Here is a 20,207-nt window from a genome sequence, read left to right as displayed (position 1 = left end):
TTTCCCTCCAGGGTAAAACATACACCTGAGAATTGAATGAACACGCCTCACACCATGTGTTTAGAGTGCGAGGAGACCTTGCGCCCAGCTGGGGCTGCGGTTCCAACGTCCCATCAGAGCCAAGGTTTGTGAGGCCATAGGATTCCTTAAAGTCTGATCTGAGGGGGTGGGGAAGCGCTGGGTGGAAGACGCAACACTGTCAACAGTCAGAGATCAAAGTGGAGTCAGATTAATCATTACACACCATGAGGTGACTTTTGAGTGTCTATGTTTGCAAAGGGTTACAGTTCCTCGAGTGGCCTCAATGGAAGAGTCCCCGGAGAGGACAAGGTACAGCGCCAGGTCAGCTCAGACACAGGATCTCCATCCTGCTGTCACTCCCGAGTGAGGGGGCGGGGTCTTTTGAAATGTCCAATCAGGGTTGGTTCCCGGGCAGGTGGGCGGGGCGACGTCCGCAACCACCCCCGACTTCCTGTCATTCCACAGTCTTTCCGATGGCGGGTCGCTTCTCGTAAGGACGCCACGTTGCTCCGCCGCGGATTCCGTGGCGCTGTGACCTGTACCGAGTCGTGGGGAGGACGCCGGGGGCCCCACGAGCCTCAGCAATGGTGAGAGTTCAGCCCCGGAGGAGGAGGGGCTGGTGGGAAGCGGCGGGGCGGGCCCGGCCTCCCGCGGTCCCCTCCGGGCTCTGCGGCCCCGAGTCCGCGGTGGCGCCGCTCGGCCCTCAGGCCCCTCCGGCCGCAGCGTGGGGGCGGGGCCGGCAGCCGGGCCCCGGGCGTCCTGAGGTCCCTGCGCGCGGCGACTTGGGCGGGAGCGTCTCTGGGCCGCTGTGCGCCCGCAGCCCCGCGTGTCCCAGACGGTGCGGGGCCCGCGGGAGGGCCCGCAGGACAGTCGGGCCTCGGTCTCCGGGGTCCGTGCGCGGAGGGGCTGCGGTCTGTGGGTCCCCAGGGCCTCCTTTCTCCTCGGAGGGGACCCGTTTTCTCCTGAGTCTTCTAAGTGTTTGGGGAGCAGGGTCTCAAATCCGCGACCCTGTCCCCCCAGCTCTTCCAGGACCGACAGTAAATCCCTAAATTTCCAGATCCCTCCTCGCGTTCCCGAACGCCAACTTCCGGTTCCTGATTCCCCGCATCGTTATCAACCACAAACAGACCCGATATTTTAGTTATCACTTTTCCGTAGTCAGTGGGCGGCTCTTTTAAGAGGGTTTATTCCTCGTTCGTGGATGTTTTTCTTGAGAGAAAGTAGCGCATCCCCCTGGAGGCGCGTGGTGCGAGCTCCTCCCGCCTCTCCTGCAGGCTGCGACCTGGGCGCGGACGCGCAGCTGGCAGTCCTTCGCTGCAGGTTCCTCTTGAGAAACTTTTCCGGGCGATCTGTCCTGTCAGTGCTGCCCCTCCCTGGGGTTGTCACCTTGAAAAGGTATATTCACTTAAATTTAGTCTCAGTTTGCCATGAATAAAAATTTATTTAATGAATACAGCTTGAAAGACGATATAAAATATCTCCCAAGTGGCAGAAAGAGGTAAATTTCAGAAAAAATAAAATATTCCAGTTTTACATTCCACGATTTAAACATTGTTTTTCTTTTTTCCTCCCTTGAGTGTGACAGTAACATTCTGAGGATTGTTCTTTTATTTTCGGTGAGTTCAAATGGATTTCTAGGGTTTAGACTTGCAGACCTGCAGTGTTCAAGTAAGATTAATAATTTATAAAGAAATTTCTTGTCTTAGAAATAACAATTAACATCTTTTTTCCCACAATGCAGTACATTCTTGTGGGGTTTTTTGTTGAGCCAGCAAAGTGCCATGCAATTGTCTTCCCTCATTTCCACATCGACACTGGTTTGAGTGTTATAGTTGGATTGTTCAACCACTGGGTTTGTGTATTTAAAATATGAGTGATGGTCCAGAAAAACTCCAGTGGGGACAGAGACCTGAGGGCAGTGAGTCTAAGCTAAGGACCCCTTGGGCCTGCAGATGGAAGGCCTTGAAGGCCCAGTTGTCCTTCCTGGGGAGCCTCCCCCTGCAGGTGTCCTACTGCTCAAACCCCCATGGAAGGAGCCTTTATCCTGAGAGGAGCTGCAGAGCCCTGGAAAGCTGGGGGTGCCCGTGCTCATGGGGTGGGGAGTGACGCCCTTTCTGAGGTTGTCACTGTATTCCTTGGGCCTGTTTCTAGACATAGTTGGAGTTTTGCATCCACAGTGTAGGTGCACTCAGAATAATCTGTTTAAACTGAGAAAGTCTGTGAGAGTCAGGAGCTCTTGTGTCCTGGGTTAGGGCCCATTCATCTGGGGTCCATTTGGGTCAGAACCTTAAACTGGATCCAGCTGAGTTTCCTCACGGTGAGAATGGAGCCTGAGAGAGTGAGCATGTGCACTGTTCCCTGGGGAGAGGAGGGTGTGTGGGGCTCCCAGAGCTCCTTCCTGTGGCTGCTCAGGTGCCCTCCCCTCCTTCTCCAGGGACTGACCCCCTCCAGGGCTCTGTCTCCACCAGGAGAGTCAGGAACATGGGACCTTCTGACCGTGGCTTTCCTTCTGTCCTGTGGGAAGCAGGCTGCTCATCTGAGCTGATTCCAGTGTTTGTGTTTCTTCCCTTTGGATTCCTTTCTCGATGGACTAGTGCAGCCCTTTGGCTCTAGTTTCCCTTAGTACTTGGGCCCTGAGACTGTAAGTTGATGGAGAGATAGGAGGTGAGCAAAGCAAGAAAATTTTGGAAACAAATAGAATTTCTATTCCATTTAGGCCAGAGAACCTCAAGATGTGAGATGAATGTTTTGAAGTTCTCAGGTGCATATTTCATTTTTAGATCAGTTTTTGTATGTGCATATTCCTAGAGAACAAACGAAGTTAAAAGGCTAAAGCAATGAAATGCCTATTTTAATTGACTTGAGGGAATCTTCTGAAAGCTTATGTAAATCTTCCAAAATCCTCCTGTATTTAAGTGGCAAACCTCAAACCCCTATTGCATTATAATATCCTGCTTATTCCTGGAAACACCCCAGTGGGAGATAGAGGGGCCGGAAACCTGGATGCTGCATGTCCTTATATCTAGAAAGACATTTAAATATTTTCGCTTTCAATAATTTACACTTTTGTAACTGATAATGTTTAAAGGAATTAAATGTTAGAATGATTTCCTATGTACAAAAGTTTAAATAAAAGACTGTTAAATAGTAAAATACAGTATACTTAAAGTTCTCTGTTTATTTGAAATAAATGTGTAAGATTCATTGCCTCATATATCCTGGTCCCCTCCAGCACTGGTACTCCAGCCACCCTCAAGTACAGTTTTGGTTATTTTTGAGTCTCCTGTTAGTGTTTCTTTATAAATTGATCGAGAATGCATGTTTTTCTTACCCACTTTGTCCTTGTAGTGAGCAGTCAGACTCCACATTTTTGGGTGCCTGCTCACAGCTTAAGCCTCACCCACCCTCTTCCCTTGTGCCCCCACCTGGACAAGCTGAGGAGGAAGCCTGGGTGCTCTCTCCTCTAGAGCAGGCAGGAGATTCCCACCACCCCAGCGCCTGCCTGTGTGCAGAGCTCTTGCCTGGCCCCACCCCCAGGCCCAGTGAACCCCCAGGCCAGGCTCCATTCCTTGCTTTCTGAGCCCTGTCAGAGCTGCTTGAGAGGCCGGCCCTGCCCTCCCCTCAGACCTCTATGATGTGAGTCCTAAGCCTTGTCCTACTCTGTGTGTGTGTGCCGTCCTGGCATCAGTCCCAACAAGGGAACCACCTCTCTGCAGGTGACCATGACAGTTGGTGCCCTGAGCAGCATGTCCAGACATGACCCCCACCCGTGGGTCTGTCTTCTCTCTCTCTATTTTTTTCCTGAGGAAGATTAGCCCTGAGCTAACATCCGTGCCCATCTTCCTCTACTCTATATATGGGACGCCTGCCACAGCATGGTTACATAAGTGATGTGTGGGTCCGCCCTTGGCTTCCGAACCGCACTCGGCTTCCGAACTGGTGAATCCCTGGCCGCTGAAGTGGAACGTGCGAACTTAACTGCTGTGCCACCGGCCGGCCACAAAGGGTCTGTCTTCTCTTGCTCTGACTTGCTCCCCTGCTCTGCTGCCTGGTGGTGGCATGCACTGTGGGCTGCTGCTTGCTGGGAGCTCGTGCTGGGAGCTGTGCTGCTCGGTGTTGCTTTGTTGATCCACCAACCTCAGTTCTAGGTGCAGCTGAGCAGAGTTGGCAGTTTTGAAAATTCGTAGGCATTTGGGAGCAGAGTTATGGGATTGGGTCCTCCTTAAAGCCGTTGTGGGTCAATGTCTTTGCTGGAATTTATCTGTGACAGAGGCTGGGTTGGCCCTAACACACCCTGGAGTTGGGGCACAGGCAGGCCCATTGCAGGGTCGCTCCTGAAACAGCTGTCATTTAAAAAGAGAGAAGTGAGGAGGAAGGATACAGTAAAGTACTGAAACAACGGTCCACAGTTTGCCCCGTTGGTAGTCAAAAATATGCTGTCAGAGTCTATGGAACAAAACAGAGAAAGGTACACTGCTTGGCTTTTGGGCCTCTACACCCTGGGTTCTGAATGAATTTTGCTCTCTGATGTGATGCACTAATTCAGAAACCTTCAAGCAGTTAACCAATACCTGGTCTCAAATGACGTTTACACCTGGGATCCCATTAAACGTAAGTAACGTGCCCCTGCTGATCTTAGGGGCATTAATGCATATAGGACAAATAGGACAAAGGTTTCTCCTTAACCATCAGGAGCACGGTTTTGCCTAAACTCTCCATGGTCATAACACCCATTGTCCTGAAATATCCCATAGTGAGCTGGGAAGCTCTGATCCAATTATTCAAGAATTAAAATTATATGAAGTCTTTGCCACTTACAAATTGGCTTGAGAAAATGGAAGCCCAGGGACCTTCCCCCACAAAGAAAGTAGTTAACGTGGCGCAATGTAAATTTCCCAGGGCCTGGAAGGATTGAGAAGGGTAGAGGAAACCTGGTTAGTGAGGGGCTGATTATTCCTAGTGTGCTTTTAACAGCCCAATTTGTCCTGTCGTTAAACCTGGAGAGAATGAATGACCCCTCAGAGTGGGTTACCTCAACTCGAGGCTGTGGCTGCACCACACAGACCTCTGTCCCCAGTCCCCACAGTCTGGAAATTACTGACCACAGCCAATCAGCAAGTGATCAATATCCTGCTGTCACAGATTTGGCTGAGTCTGTTCTGTCCAGTCCTGTGTCCACAGCCTCTCAGCTGCACTTGGCCTTCCCTCTGAAGGGACATGATGCCCCTTTACTGGGTTATCCTCATGGATCTTCCACAGCTGTGCCCTCCCACAGTTACTGCAGGCGGGGTCTGAGCTGCATCCTAGTTCCTCCAAGAACACAGGGACGATGTTACATTAATGACACATCCTCTGAGGACATTCAGGACATGCAAATATTGAAAAAGGGAGCTCAGAAAAGTGGATGGGACATTGCCACAAATATAATATGAGGCCCTGACAACTTTGTTAAATTTCTGGAAATTATTTGATAAGCAGAGACCCGCTCCCTCCCTGACACTAGGAAGAAACAGCAGTTGTCCCTCAGCACCCACCACATCTACTAGGTTCTTTTGTTGTTCTAGAGGTAACATTTTTGTGTAGAGATTTTACTTGAACTTATTTGTGCTGTTAATTGCAAATCAGCCCTCCTGAATGGGCACCAGTACCACAAAACACTGGAGACTCTTTAAATTGCCGTACAACAGGCAGTCCTGATGGTGCCCTCAGAGTCTCCTGCACTGGAGAGGCTTCAGCAAAAGAGCCGCAGTGACCTCTACTCACCAGGTGATCCTGGCAGTACATGGCCCTGAGCATGGGACCACCTAGCCAGCAGTCCATTTTGACTTGCAGCCTGGAAACAGCACCCCAGGAGCTCAGCATGGCTCTGGAGACCCCCTTAAGACACCATGGGGCCAAACCTGCAGTTTCTACGATATCCTGCCTATGGGAGTAGGTGGCCTTCCGTGTCCTCAGTCCATTGCCAGGTGCCATGGTGCTAAAAGAGGTCACCCCTTTCCCAGATCCCCAGGCTGCCTGGGGAGCTCCTTAGGACTCCCGGAGTGAAAACCGATGGGCGTTTCATAGACTTTAGGGATGACATCACCACATATGTTCATGATGGAGCTCAGGTAGAGTTGCTGGCTTTCATGTCTTAATTGGGACATCTCTGATGAAGGACCAAACCCAAGGGTCATCACAGTGACCATACATCAAGCAGTCATCCTAGTGCTGACCAACACTTGTCCCCACGTGCACGTGTTTACTGCTCCTGAGTGATTCTCTAAGAGTTGCCCCTTTGTGGTAAAAGAACTCTGGGAATCTCTTGCTTCATTTGTCCTCAATATAAATCATAGTAACACTTGTCTCTGCATAGAATAGGCCACAAAAAAGGCCTTTTTATCCACTGGAGTTGAGACACTACTGATAGAAACGGAGGTTCTCATTTCACGTCTCAGAACATACGGTGCTGGGCTCTTAACAAGGCACTCAGAGGAAGTTTCTCCTCTCTTCCAAGCCTCAGGCTGCAGGCCTCATAGAGCACCATAATGGCTTGTTGAAATAAGGTCAAATTAATTGAATGAAAGATGGCCTGTTTTTGTCATCAGTCAGTCATCAGGGATGAATATTAACACATCTTTCTTCATCTTTTTTTTCCTAGTACGGTTTAGCTCTTTTTTAAGACCAGTTAGGTTTAGAGAAACCTTGATCAGAAACTGCAGAGACTTCCGCCATAACCCGCTGCCTCCGCACAGTTTGCCCTGTGTTGTGTGTCTTGTGTTACTGTGGTACCCGTTACTGTGGTTCCATCCAGCCAGTTTTGATTCACGGAAGTCCATAAGCTTCAGTAGGTTGACTCTTTGTGTTGTATAGTCTCTGGTCTTCGGCTAATGTGAATTGACGTGACTCCATCACTTCTGTATCATATGCGATAGTCCCCCCTTGTCCTCGGGATACATTCCAAGACCCCCAGTAGATGCCTGAAACTGGGTCGGGTAGTACAAAGCCCCATGTGTACTATGTTTTTTCCTGTCCATACGCACCTATGGGGATACACGTTGCAGTCAATTGGAACACATTTTCTGTTCATGTCTTCCACCCACAAATTTAGTGCCTCATCTTAACTGAGCACTTACCATGCTCTGTAGCCGTAACTTTTGTAGATGAAGAAGGTACAACAGCAAAAGCAGCATGAATTTCTTTTTCCTTCACAATTTTATGTATAGAAGATTCATTCTTACTATAGATCTTCCAACTTCAGCATACATTTTTTTTCCTGTTTTTAAGTTGAGAACTGTCCACCTTTTCCTTAAAGGAAATACTTTACAGCTTCTCTTTGGTTTATTTGAATTGCCAGCATCACTAAATTTGCACTTTGGGGCCATTATCAAGTAAAATAAGGGTTAGTTGAACACAAGCACTGTGACACTGCGACAGTAAGTCTGATAACCAAGGTGGCTGCTGAGTGACTGGCGGGCAGGTGTCATGTACAGCGTGGATGTGTCCGACAAAGGGATGAGTCACGTCCTGGTCGGGATGGAGCAGGACGGTGCCGGATTACATCATGCTGCTCAGAATGGCATGCAATTTAAAACTCATGAATTGTTTATTTCTGGAATTTTCCATTTAATATTTTTGGATCTCACTTGACTGTGGGTAACTGAAACCATGGAGTGTGAAACTGTGAATAAGGGGGCACTACTGTGGAACATGTGCACTGTCCTAAGAAGCTCCCGTGCTCCACCTGTTCATCCTCCCTCCTCCCACCCCACATCACTGGAGACCAAGGACCTTTTCCCGCATACTTGGAATCACACAGCGTAGCCTTGTCCTGTTGGCTGCTTTCACTTAGCAATATGATTTTAAGGTTTCTCCGTATCATTTTGGCTTCATAATCTCATTTCTTTTAATCTCTGAAGAATATTTCGTCCTATGATGTACCAGTGATTTTGTATTCATTTGTGTATAAGACATATATGGTTACATTTAATTCTTGGCAGTTCTACGTAAATCTCTCCAAAATGTTCACGTGCAGGGTTTTTTGTGGATGTAAGTTTTCAACTCATTTGGGTAAACTTGAAGAAGCACGATTGCTCCATCGTATGGTAAGAGCAGGCTTAGTTTGAAGAAACTGACTTTCTTCCAAAGTAGGGATCCCATTCTCCATTCCCACCGGCAATGGATGCGGGTTTCTCTTGCCCTCCGTCTTTGCCATTGTTTGGTATTCTCAGTGTCGTGAATTTCAGCCATTGTAAAGAGTGTGTGGTGATATTTCATTCTTCTTCTATTTGCAGTTCCCTGATGATATACAATTTTGAGGACCTTTTCATGTGCTTATTTACCATCTGTATATCATCATTAAAGTGTGTGTTTAGATCTTTTGCCCATTTTTAATTGGGTTGTTTATTGTAATTGTGTTGAGTTTTAAGAATTCTTTGGATGTTTTGGGTCCTAGTCCTTTGTCAGGTAAGTGATTTCCAAAGATTGCCTGCCAGTCTATGGCTTGTTTCTAAATTCTCTTAACCCTGTTCCACTGAGCAGGAAGTTTTCATTTTAATGTAGTCAGACCTGTTGTTTTTTCTTTCTTGGACCTTGCCTGTGTTGTTCCATCTCAAAATTAATGACCAAAACCCAGGTCACCTAGACTTTTGCCTGTGTTATCTTCTAGAAGTTTTGTAGTTTTGCATTTTACACTAAATCTATGATCCACTTTGTTAGTTTCTGTGAAAGGTGTAAAATCTGTGTGTAGATTTTTTTTTGCTTTTAGATGTCCAGTTTTCCCTACACTATTTTTTGTAAATAGTTTCCCATTCACTATGTTCCCCATTGACTTCTCTTTGGTCCTTTGTCAAAGGTCAGTATATTTGCGTGGATTTATAGAGCACAGTGGACTTTTGTATATTAATCTTTTATCCTTCATCCTTTCTCTAATGTCTTATTTGTTTAGGAGGTTTTTGTTGTTATTTGGGATTCTTTGAGATTTTCTTTGTAGACAATCTTGTCATATGCCACAAAAACATTTTTATTTCTTGCTTCCCAATTTCTATACTTCTTGTCTTCTTTTCCTATCTAATTGCATTCGCTAGTTATTCTAGTACAATGTTGACTATGAGTGGTGAGACGGGACATGCTTGCTGTCTTCCTGCTGTTACTGGAAAGCATCTAGTTCCTTCAGTGTAGTGCACTAACATTAAACAGGAGCCCAGTTGATGTAGAGGGAGGTGTGGGCAGAGTGATTGTGGCCAGTCCAGTGATTGGGTCTCAATCTTTAAGTGAGGCTGTGTCCCTGGGCTTGACTTTCTGTGATATAATAAGAAAGATATTTGACCTTTGTTCTCAGGTCCTAGCAAAAATCTCCTGAATCCCTTGGAATTACTCGAGTAATAAGTGTGATAGAGTGTCTTTTTTTTTGTTTGGCAACAAAAAACATCTGTTGCCAATCTTCTTCTTTTTGCTTGAGGAAGATTGTTGCTGAGCTAACATCTGTGCCAACCTTTCTCTGTTTTGTGTGTGGGACGATGCTACAGCATGGCTTGATGGGTGGTGTGTAGGTCTACACTGGGATCTGAACCCACAAATTCTGGGCCACTGAAGCAGAGTACGAGAACTTAACCACTACACCAGTGTGCTGGCCCTGAGTGTCTTTTGTTTAGATGAGACAACTCTTGGCCAGCTCCTGGATAGCTTCAGGATAGGAGTTGGACACCAGAACCACCGAGCTTTGATTAGAGACGTGGAACTCTCAGCCTCAGCTCCCAGCCTCTGGGGAACGGAGAGGGGCTGGAGACTGAGTTAATCACCAGTGGCTAATTATTTAATAAATTGTGCCCATGTAGTGAAACCTGCATCAGAAACGTTAAAGACAGAATTCAGAGGGTGTCAGGGTTGGTGAACACATCTAGCCGCTGGGAGGGTAACATATCTAGAGAGCAGAGGTGCCCTACGTCCACCACCCTCACCCCTGCTCTTGGCCTACTTTGCCCCATGCCTCTATTCCATGTAGCTGTTTCTGAACTGTATCCTTTATATTAAACCAGGAATAGCAAGTAAATGGCTTTACTGAGTTCTCGGATTTGTTTTAGCAAATTGCCAAGCCTGACAGGGTGTGGAGAGAATCTGTGAATTTGTAGATGTCTGAGGAGAATTGTTGGTAGCAATGGTGACACCCCATTTGTGGTTGGCATCTGAAGTTGAGGCATTGTGTGCGACTGAGCTCTTCAATTGTACAGTCTGATGGGAACTCTTGGTGGTTAGTGTTAGGATTGAACTGAACTGTTGGACACCTCTTTGATGATGTAGAGTTGGAGAAGTGGCATTGGGACAGACACCACATATTTGTTGTCAGGAGGGGAAAAGCCTATTATCTCCACAACTGCCCCACTCTTGAAAGCAGAAAAGGCTAGAAGAGATTAAAATTGGCTATTTCCATCCCCCCCAGGTCAGTTAGGCTCTGGGAAAATCCCAGTCAGTTATGCTCTTGTGAAACAGGTTGTTTTGAGGACATGCCTTGTCAAGAAGAACAGAATATTCTGGGCACATTTTTAAATGGCTACTTTTTTGGTCTCTCTTCCTAATTGTATACACAGCGGTTTACCCTGTGCCTTCAGTTCTCTGAATGAAGAGTTGATGATTTTAAGTTTCTTGGCTTTTTTCTTCTGAGGAGTGGAAGCTGGTTTCTAAGCTCCTTACATGCCAGACCAGAGGCCAGAAGTGTCTGACTCCTTTTTTTGATGTTTGACTGCCGAGGGAGCTTTAAATCTTCATCCCCTTGTGCCCCACATCTGTACACAGTGAAAAGAAAGCCTGGGTGCTCCTTCTTTTAGTTATGGCAAGTGATTCATCCACAGAAGGCCCTGCCCTGGTACCTGAACTTTCACCCTAGCCCACCCCCTCACCTCTCCTGGGAAACACCCAGGCAGTCTCCTCTCCTTGCTCTCTCAAGGCATTTCCCACCTGCTTGAGAGGCCTGCCCTCCCCTCCCCTGACAGTCTCATTATGGAAGTAATACACCTTTTCATACCGTCTAGGCATGTGTGTTTTGTCATCGTAGACATCTGAATCAGATCATGGGTTGCAGTCCACCTGCCTGTGCAAGGTGACCATAACTGTTATACAGTAGATAATGATAATGGTTATTGATATATGTTTTGGAATACTCTTTGTGGTTCTATTGGTAGATCCTCTAGATGTTTTGCTAATAGCATATGCCACCCTTGTATGAGTCTCCAAGCGCAAATACACAATAAATTCTGTGGACATTGTTAAAAAATTGCTGGGCTAGGCCACAAAACAAGTCTCAATAAATTTAAGAAGATTGAAATAATACCAAGCATCTTTGCTGATCACAAAGGTATGAAACTAGAAATCAACTACAGAAAGAAAATCAAATAAGCCACAAATATGTAGAGATTAAACAAAATGCTACTGAACAATGATTGGGTTAATGAAGAAATCAAAAAATATCAGCAGACAAATGAAAATGAAAACACGACATGCCAAAATCTATGTGATACAGCAAAAGTGGTTCTAAGAGGAAAGTTTATAGCAATATAGGCCTACCTCAACAAAGAAGAAAGATCCCCAATAAACAATCTAATAGTGCAGCTAAAGGAACTGGGAAAAGAACAAACAAAGCCCAAAATCTGTAGGAGGAGGAAAATAATAAAAACAGAGCAGAAATACATGAAATAGAGACACACACACACACACAAAAATCAATGAAACCAAGAGCTGGTTCTTTGAAAAGATAAACAAAATTGGCAAACCCTAGCTAGACTACCAAGAAAAAAGAGAGAAGGCTGAAATAAATTAGAAATGAAAGAGGAGTAATTACAACAGACACCTCAGAAACACAAAAGAGTATAAGAGAATACTACGAAAAGCTATACACCAACAAATTGGATAATCTAGAGAAACAGATAAGTTCTTAGAATCATACAGCCTTCCAAAATGGAATCAAGAGAGAAATAGAGAATTTGAATAGACCAATAAGGAGATTGAAACAGTAATCAGAAACCTCCCCCCAAAAAAGGTCCAGGATCACATGGCTTCCATGGTGAATTCTATGAAACATTCAAAGAAGACTTAATACCTATCCTTCTCAAACTCTTCCAAAAAATTGAAGAGGAGAGGAAGCTTCCTACCTCATTCTACGAAGCCAACATTACCCTGATACCAAAACCAGACAAGGACAACACAAAAAAAGAAAATTACAGGCCAATATCACTGATGAACATTGGTACAAAAATCCTCAACAAAATACTAGCAAATTCAGTACAACAGTACATTATAAAGATCATACACCATGATCAAGTGGGATTTATTCCAGGGTGGCAGGGATGGTTCAACATCTGCAAATCAATAAACATGATACATAATAAAATGAATAAAAATCACATGATCAACTCAATAGATGCACAGAAGGCATTTGACAGGATACAGCGTCCATTTATGATAAAAACTCTGAATAAAATGGGCGTAGAAGCATACGTCGACATAATAAAGGCCGTATATGACAAACCCACAGCTAATATTCTCAGTGGAGAAAAACTGAAAGCTCTCCCTGTAAGAACAGGAACCAGACAAGGATGCCCAGTTTCACCACTCTTATTTAACATAGTATTGGACGGCTTAGCCGGAGCAATCAGGCAAGAAAAAAAAAGGGGATCCAAATTGGAAAGGAAGAAGTGAAATTATTACTATTTGAAGATGACATGATACAGAAAACCATAAAGAATCCGCTAAAAAAACTTTTAGAAATAATAAATACGGTCAAGTTACAGGATACAAAGTCCACATATGAAAATCAGTTGCACCTCTATACACTAACAATGAAGTAGCAGAAAGAGAAATTAAGAATACAATCCCATCTTACAATTGTAACAAAAAAATAAAATATCTAGGAATAAACTTAACCAAAAAGAGCTGAAAGACCAGTACACGGAAAAGTATAATACATCCTTGAGAGAAGTTGAAGAAGACACAAAGAAATGGAAAAATATTCCGTGCTCTTGGATTGGAAGAATTAACATAGTTAAAATGTCCATACTTCCTAAAGCAATCTACAGATTCAAGGCAATCCCTATCAAAGTTCCAACAACAATTTTGACAGAAATGGGACAAAGGATCCTAAAATTTATATCAAACAACAGAATACCCTGAGGAGCCAAAGGAATACTGAGAAAAAAGAACCGCTGGAGGTATCACACTCCCTGACTACAAAATATATGACAAAGCTATAGTAACCACAACAGCATGGTACTGGCACCAAAACAGTCACACAGATCAATGGAACAGAATTGAGAGCCCAGAAAGAAACCCACATATCTATGGACAACTAATTTTTGACAAGGGAGCCAAGAACGTACAATGGAGAAAGCTAAGTCTCTTCAATAAACGGTGTTGGGAAAACTGGACAGCCACGTGGCCAAAGAATGAAAGTAGACCATTATCTCACGCCATACACAAAAATTAACTCAAAATGGATTAAAGACTTGAATGTGAGACTGGAACCATGAAACTTCCTGAAGAAAACATAGGCAGTATGCTCTTCGACATCAGTCTTGGCAGCATATTATCAAGTACCATGTCTGACTGGGCAAGGGAAGCAATAGAAAAAATAAGCAAATGGGACTTTTATCAAACTGAAAACCTTCTGCACAGCAAAGGAAACCATCAATAAAATGAAAAGACAACCTAACAACTGGGAGAAGATATTTCCAAACCATGTGTCTGATAAGGAGTTAATATCCAAAATATATAAAGAACTCATACATCTCAACAACAAAAAACTGACAACCTAATTAAAAAATGGACAGAAGATCTGAACAGACATTTGTCCAAAGAAGGTATACAGATGGCCAACAGGCATATGAAAAGATGTTCAACATGAGTCTCAGGGAAATGCAAATCAGAACTACAGTGAGGTATCACCTCAGTCCCGTCAGAATGACTATAATTAACAAGACAGGAAACAATAAGTGTTGGAGAGGATGTGGAGAGAGGGGACCCCTCATACACTGCTGGTGGGAGTGCAAACTGGTGCAGCCACTATGGAAAACAGTATGGAGATTCCTCAAAGAATTAAAATTAGATCTATCCTATGATCCAGCTATTCCACTGCTGCGTATTTATCCAAAGAACTTGAAGACACAAATGCGTAAAGATACATGCACCCCTGTGTTCACTGCAGCATTATCCACAATAGCCAAGACCTGGGAGCAACCTAGGTGCCCATGAAGGGACGAATGCATAAGAAGATGTGGTATACGTACACAATGGAATTACTACTCAGCCATGAGAAATGATGAAATCTGGCCATTTGTGACAACATGGATAGACCCGGAGGGTATTATGCTGAGAGAAATTAGTCAGTGGGAGAAAGTTCCATACTGTATGATCTCACTCATAAGTAGAAGATAAAAACAATGACAAACACACATATAGAAACAGATTGGATTGGGGGTTAGCAGAGTGGAAGAGGGGAGGAAGGAGAGCGAAAGGGGTGATTAGGCACATGCGTGTGGTAATGGATTATATTCAGTCTTTGGGTGGTGAACATGTAATCTACACAGAAATCGAAATGTATAAAGATGTACACCTGAAATCTATATAATGTTATAAACCACTCTTACTGCAATAAAAATAGAATAAAACATAAGAAAAAAATTACTGGGCTGTAGCTAGCGATTGGGTTCAAATTTACAGGAAATGGTAATGGAGTGTATCATTGGAGCCCTCCACTATTTGTGCATAATTTATTGATTTATTGACAATGGTCTTCAATACGTGGGGTTATTAAATTGATGAATTTTTGTTCTAATCACTGTGAAATGGGGACTTGACATTTTATTTGCCTCTTACCTCATTACAAGGTGACGGTCATTTTTCATGCATGGTATTTCATCTTCTGATGAGTGTTTTGCTTCTTTTACCATTTTAAAATTATGCATCTGTTCGTGTTTACTCTGCAAACTAACCCTTTTGTGCTGCTGATTTTTTTCCCTTTTGTTTGTCTAATTACCTTGATTTTAGTATATTTGAATTTGTCAGTCTCTGGCTTTATGGCTTACTCTTTTTCTTCTATGAGAATTTTCTCCCTATTGTGTCAATGAATCACTTACCTGTGACTTCTGAAGGTGGCCCCGTTTTATCTTTAACATTTAGATCTATGATGAATTGACTATTGTCCATGGAACAGAGGGGAATATAATGCATTTTTCCGCTTAGATCACAGTGTGTCCCTGCCCCAGGTATTAAAGCTCTCATGGTACTTGGCACTGCTCTCCAGTGCCCACTCTGTCCTTCACCGACTTTCCATGTTAAATCCCAACCCACGGAAGATACTTTTCCTTTCCCTTGTTCTGTCTGTCTGTCTGCTAATACTGTATCATGTGGCATCCTGTAGCTTAAAAGTTCTTGATGTGTGTTTGGTGGACTGCCACTTTATTCTTCAGAACACTTTGTTCATTTTTTGACAATTGTTCCTCTTATTAGGTTTGGAGGAGTAGTTTTTGTTGACTCCTAAAGAGTGTGTTTTGAGGATTTATAGGATGTTCTAAAGATCTGATTTGGGAGAGGTGACACAGGTTGGTTCTTTCTGAGAAGATGTGCCATCCTTTCACTTACTTTGACATACTACCCCCAATTTAAAAATTTTCCATGAAGGGGCTGGCCCCGTGGGCGAGTGGTTAAGTTCGCACACTCCATGGCAGGCGGCCCAGTGTTTCGTTGGTTTGAATCCTGGGCATGGATGTGGCACTGCTCATGAAACCATGCTGAGGCAGCGTCCCACATGCCACAACTAGAAGGACCCACAACAAAGAATATACAACTATGTACTGGGGGGCTTTGGGGAGAAAAAGGAAAAAAATAAAATCTGTAAAAAAAAAAAATTTCCATGAAGATCATTAAATATCCTTTATTAGTCTTGTTTGGTACTGAATTGAATTTGGTCTGGAGGAAACAAGGAGTCAGCTTCCAAATGTCTCTCATTGTAGTCACATATGCTGGGCTCAGTTCTCCAAGCAACAAAGTTGTGAGTACAGGTGTGGATTATTGTCTCCCAGGGTAGCCCAGTAGAGACTCAGTGGCCAGGGTGTTTTCTGGGGGTTGATCACATAGGCATCCTCTGCCTAACATGTGACAAAATTACAGATTCTCAAAGGGAAATAGGAGTTTACTATAGACCAAATTGTTTGCACAGACACTTTAGACACACTGAGGCCTCTTATCTGTAAGGTTGGCACAGTCACTCTGAAAATCCCAGTTCCAGGATACCAGCAACAGATGAACTCTGTGAGCCAGAATTTCGAAGGATAACCACTCTCGAGCCTGCTCGTGTTCACTCTGTTCTGCAAACTAGATAGTGGGGCTTGATTACGATCGAGCTCTACACTTCCGCTGTAGAAAGAGTACAGAAGTTTCCACTTGTCTGTGGTTTTGCTCTCCCCCATTTCAGTTACCCATGGTCAACTGTGGTCCAAAATATTAAATGGAAAATTCCAGAAATAAACAATTGATAAGTTTTAAATTACATGCTGTTCTGAGTAGCATGATGAACTCTCATGCCGTCATGCTTTGTCCCACCTGGGATGTAAATCATCCCTTTGTCCAGAGTATCCACACTGTATGTGGTACCCACCCATTAGTCACCTGGTATCATCTAAGTCATCAGATTGACCGGCACAGTATTGCAGTGGTTGTGTTCAAGTAACCCTTATTTTACTCTATAGTGGCCCCAAACCACAAGCGTAGGGGTGCTAGCAATTCGGATGTGCCAAAGAGAAGCCATAAAGTGCTTCCTTTAAGTGAAAAGGTGGAAGTTCTCAAATTAATAAAGAAAGGAAAAGAATTGTATGCTGAGGTTGCTAACATCTATGGTAACTTTTATCACACTGCATTTTTATGACCTGTTCTATTTTATTAGTTATTGTTGTTAGTCTTTACCATGCCTAAGTTGTAAATTATCATATTCATTTATGTATGGGAAAAAGCATAGTATGTGTGGGGTTTGGTCCTATCTGCAGTTTCAGGCATCCACTGAGGATCTTAGAACATATCCCCTGGGAACTAGGGGTAACAGTGTAATGAGGGCTGAGCAGGCAGCTCCTCTTACCCTCTGGACCCACAACAAGAGAGGGGTTCCTATTTTGCTGTTCCTCTCCTGAATAGGTCAATTCCAGCCTCAGAATTGCTGTCGGGAACTTTTCTCTGTTTCCTGCACATGGACGTCAGTGGATTATTGATCTCTTTCCGGGACCAGCATTTAGGGGAATTATGCCACTGAGGGGTTCCTATGCTTGGGATGGGCTGTCATGCTGCTGTGCCTCACAGGGGAACTCAGAAAAGAGAAATTGAGAGGTCAGCCTCTAGAGTGGCTGGTTGGGTATTGCTGAAATTAGAGAAAGGAGATTTTATGTTCTTTTGGAGGAAAGCACTGTTGAACTCTTTGTGTAGTTTTAATCATGTGCAAATTCATCATCAAACCATCGTGGACCTCAATGAAATTTCCTGCAAATTCCACGTCTTAACCTGTTCCTCAAGGTCACCAAGGCCCAGGTTACACTATTATGATTCTGCCAGGAAAACCTCTTATGCGAGCTCATCATCAGTGTGCATTCCTATGTGTCTAAAAATTGATGGGAACTAACCCTGAGGCTCATGAGTGGAGGGATTTTGTGCAGGTCTGTGTTACATGCCTTCTTCCACATGCCTGAGCTATAGCTTCTGAATAACTTCCTAGCCCCATGAAAGGAGATAGAGAAGAGAAGATAAAATTGAGTCTGTGGAAATATTTTATGAACTAATTATAAATCATTTTCCTCCACAAGAATATTTTCATTCAGCCAGCTGGACTGACTACTTCTCATGGCCTGGACTAGGTCAGGACAATATGGCCAGCTGGATCTTGTTACAGGTTGGATTTCCACAGGCCTTCTGGTGTCTCCTGTTTGGGGATGGGAATAGAAGAGAAAGCTTGCAGTTCTTTGCTTTGTTTTTATTCACTAAACCCTCATGTAGATGTGACCCTATGCTTTATGCAGTACTGTGTGATATGGTGGGTGTTAAAGAAGGATATGAAGGAGTTTATCTCATGAGGAATTGCAGTGCTTAATATGGTAATATTTATGTCATTTGTATAGCATTTCTTTCTTTTCTCCAAGGGGCTCTCGTATCCTGACACTACAGAGCAATGAAGACTTGAAGTGATCAGAATAAAAATGTACAATAAATTCCATGTGTTCATGATGCTGTTAAATTTATGAGGAAGTGAGTGTGCCAGAGAATGAGTTCTGAAGACCAGGTTATAGAATAAATATACGGAGACAACAGAGTCATATGTAAACTTCTTATGACTTGAGTATAGCTCCACACTGCTGTTTGTCTCACTCATCCTCCTATATATGTATTTGGGATGTTTTAGGATTCAGTGACCTTTGAGGATGTGAGTGTAAAGTTCACCATGGAAGAGTGGGCTCTGCTGGGTCCATCCCAGAAGAAACTCTACAGAGATGTGATGAAGGAAACCTTCAGGAATCTGGCCTCAATAGGTAGGGATGACAACATTCTTACTTAATTACGTAGTCAGTTAGAAAACTAGTGTTGCTTGCTCATCAGTGCTGTTTCAGGAGGTGAAATGTAGAAAGGGAATAGATTGTAAATAAACGAGGCATGGTCACAGCTCATCATCGACCTAGAATCTAACGATTTTTCTATAGTCTTTTATAATTTCCGATGACTTTTCCTGGTCTGCATTTTAGGAGGAAAATGGGAAGACCATAACGTTGAAGATCACTATGAAAATCACAAGACAGATCTAAGGTGAGTTGCACTCACATGAGAAAGCAATATCCCATGCGAGAATCTTCCTGTGTCATGACATTTTAAAAACAGCGTATAGAACAAATCAGCACAGTTTCATATTGATTCATTCCTAGAATATTTTTTCTATCAAAATATTTTTCTCAAATGTGGTAGATAGTGTTTGAAAAGTAGTAGACTTGGAAACACTATTTAGAAACCTCAGTTATGCATATCACTGTTTTGGTAATAGCTACGATGGAGCCCTCTTGCACAGCATTCAACATTCAATCAGAGTGCTGGAATTTACACATTCCTTGATTACAGTAAAAAAGTCATTGTCGTAACTATTGATAGGTATGAAATCATTAGTAAATAAGCCATTGATAATGTGCTTCTCTTTATTTTACAGCAGTCATATGCTTGAGAGACTTGTGAAGAGTAAAGAACGTAGTCAGTATGGGAAACCTTCAGCCAGATTCCAATTCATAATCAGAAAAAGAAGACTCCTGTTGGAATAAAGCTTTGTAAATGCAGTTTTTGTGGAGAAGTCTTCATGGATCATTCATCCTTTAGTAGGCACCTGAGATCTCACGCTACATCCAAATCATACGTGTATCAGGAATGTGAAGAGAAGCCATATAAATGTCGGGAATGTGGGAAGGCCTTGAGAGTATCGCCATTCTATTCCAAGGTATGGAGGATTTACACTGGAGAAAACGTATAGATGTAAGTACTGTGGTAAAGCCCTGAGTTGTTTCAGTTCCTGTCAACTTCATGAAAATCTCACACAGGAGAGAAACCGTATGAATGTAAGCAATGTGGTAAAGCTTTCCAATTTGCCCCACTTACTTTAGAAAACATGAAAGAATTCATACTGGAGAGAAACCATATAAATGTAAGCAATGTGGTAAAACCTTCAGTTGTCTCACGTCTTTTCGAAGTCATGAAAGGGGACACAGTGGAGAAAAGCCTTATGAATGTATGAAATGTGGTAAAGCCTTCGGTTGTCCAAATAACTTTCAAAAACATAAAAGAGTTCATACTGGAGAGAAACCCTATAAATGTAAGCAATGTGGTAAAGCCTTCCTTTGGCCAAGTTATGTTCGAAAACATGAAAGAGTTCATAATGGAGAGAAACCCTATAAATGTAGGCCATGTGGTAAAGCATTTAGTTGTCGCAAATCCGTTCAAATTCATGAAAGGAGACACAGTGGAGAAAAGCCTTATGAATGTAAAAAATGTGGAAAATCCCTCAGTTCTCTCACCAGCCTTGAAAGACATGTGATGAAGCACACTGGAGATGGACCTTATAAATGTAAGGACTGTGGGAAAGTCTTTAATTGTCCCAATTACTTACAATGTCATGAAAGCACACACAGTGGAGAAAAGCCCTATGAATGTAA

General features: G+C 43.5%; 3 protein-coding genes across 3 annotated transcripts in view; all 3 read left to right on the top strand.

The window, feature by feature from the left end:
- Nucleotides 1–20,207, top strand: part of LOC103542102 (zinc finger protein 791-like) — a 257,519-nt gene that overhangs the window by 30,732 nt on the left and 206,580 nt on the right. The gene's annotated exons all lie outside the window — the stretch shown is intronic.
- LOC103541753 (zinc finger protein 670-like) lies at nt 1,316–19,337 on the top strand. The gene is made up of 4 exons (XM_070625469.1): nt 1,316–1,416; nt 18,425–18,551; nt 18,762–18,822; nt 19,214–19,337. The coding sequence occupies exons 2-4, from the start codon at nt 18,464–18,466 to the stop codon at nt 19,320–19,322; spliced, it is 258 nt and encodes an 85-aa protein (XP_070481570.1). The 5' UTR covers nt 1,316–1,416; nt 18,425–18,463; the 3' UTR covers nt 19,323–19,337.
- Nucleotides 19,592–20,207, top strand: part of LOC103543190 (zinc finger protein 709-like) — a gene marked incomplete at its 5' end in the record, with an annotated part of 2,432 nt that continues 1,816 nt past the window's right edge. Inside the window, 2 exon segments of the mRNA XM_070624622.1 lie at nt 19,592–19,642; nt 19,645–20,203. Coding sequence (XP_070480723.1) covers nt 19,592–19,642; nt 19,645–20,203 — 610 coding nt within the window.

This window comes from Equus przewalskii, chromosome 6 (assembly GCF_037783145.1).
Source record: "Equus przewalskii isolate Varuska chromosome 6, EquPr2, whole genome shotgun sequence".
In the NCBI taxonomy this organism is placed as follows: domain Eukaryota; kingdom Metazoa; phylum Chordata; class Mammalia; order Perissodactyla; family Equidae; genus Equus; species Equus przewalskii.
Note: the sequence above shows the minus strand (reverse complement) of the source record. Positions and strands in the feature narration are given on the sequence as shown.

Coding starts and splice junctions, on each gene's coding strand:
- LOC103541753 (XM_070625469.1), top strand. CDS start 18,464: ATGGAAGAGTGGGCTCTGCTGGGTCCATCCCAGAAGAAACTCTACAGA. Junction 18,552..18,761: donor CAGGAATCTGGCCTCAATAG/GTAGGGATGACA, acceptor TCTGCATTTTAG/GAGGAAAATGGGAAGACCAT. Junction 18,823..19,213: donor AATCACAAGACAGATCTAAG/GTGAGTTGCACT, acceptor TTTATTTTACAG/CAGTCATATGCTTGAGAGAC.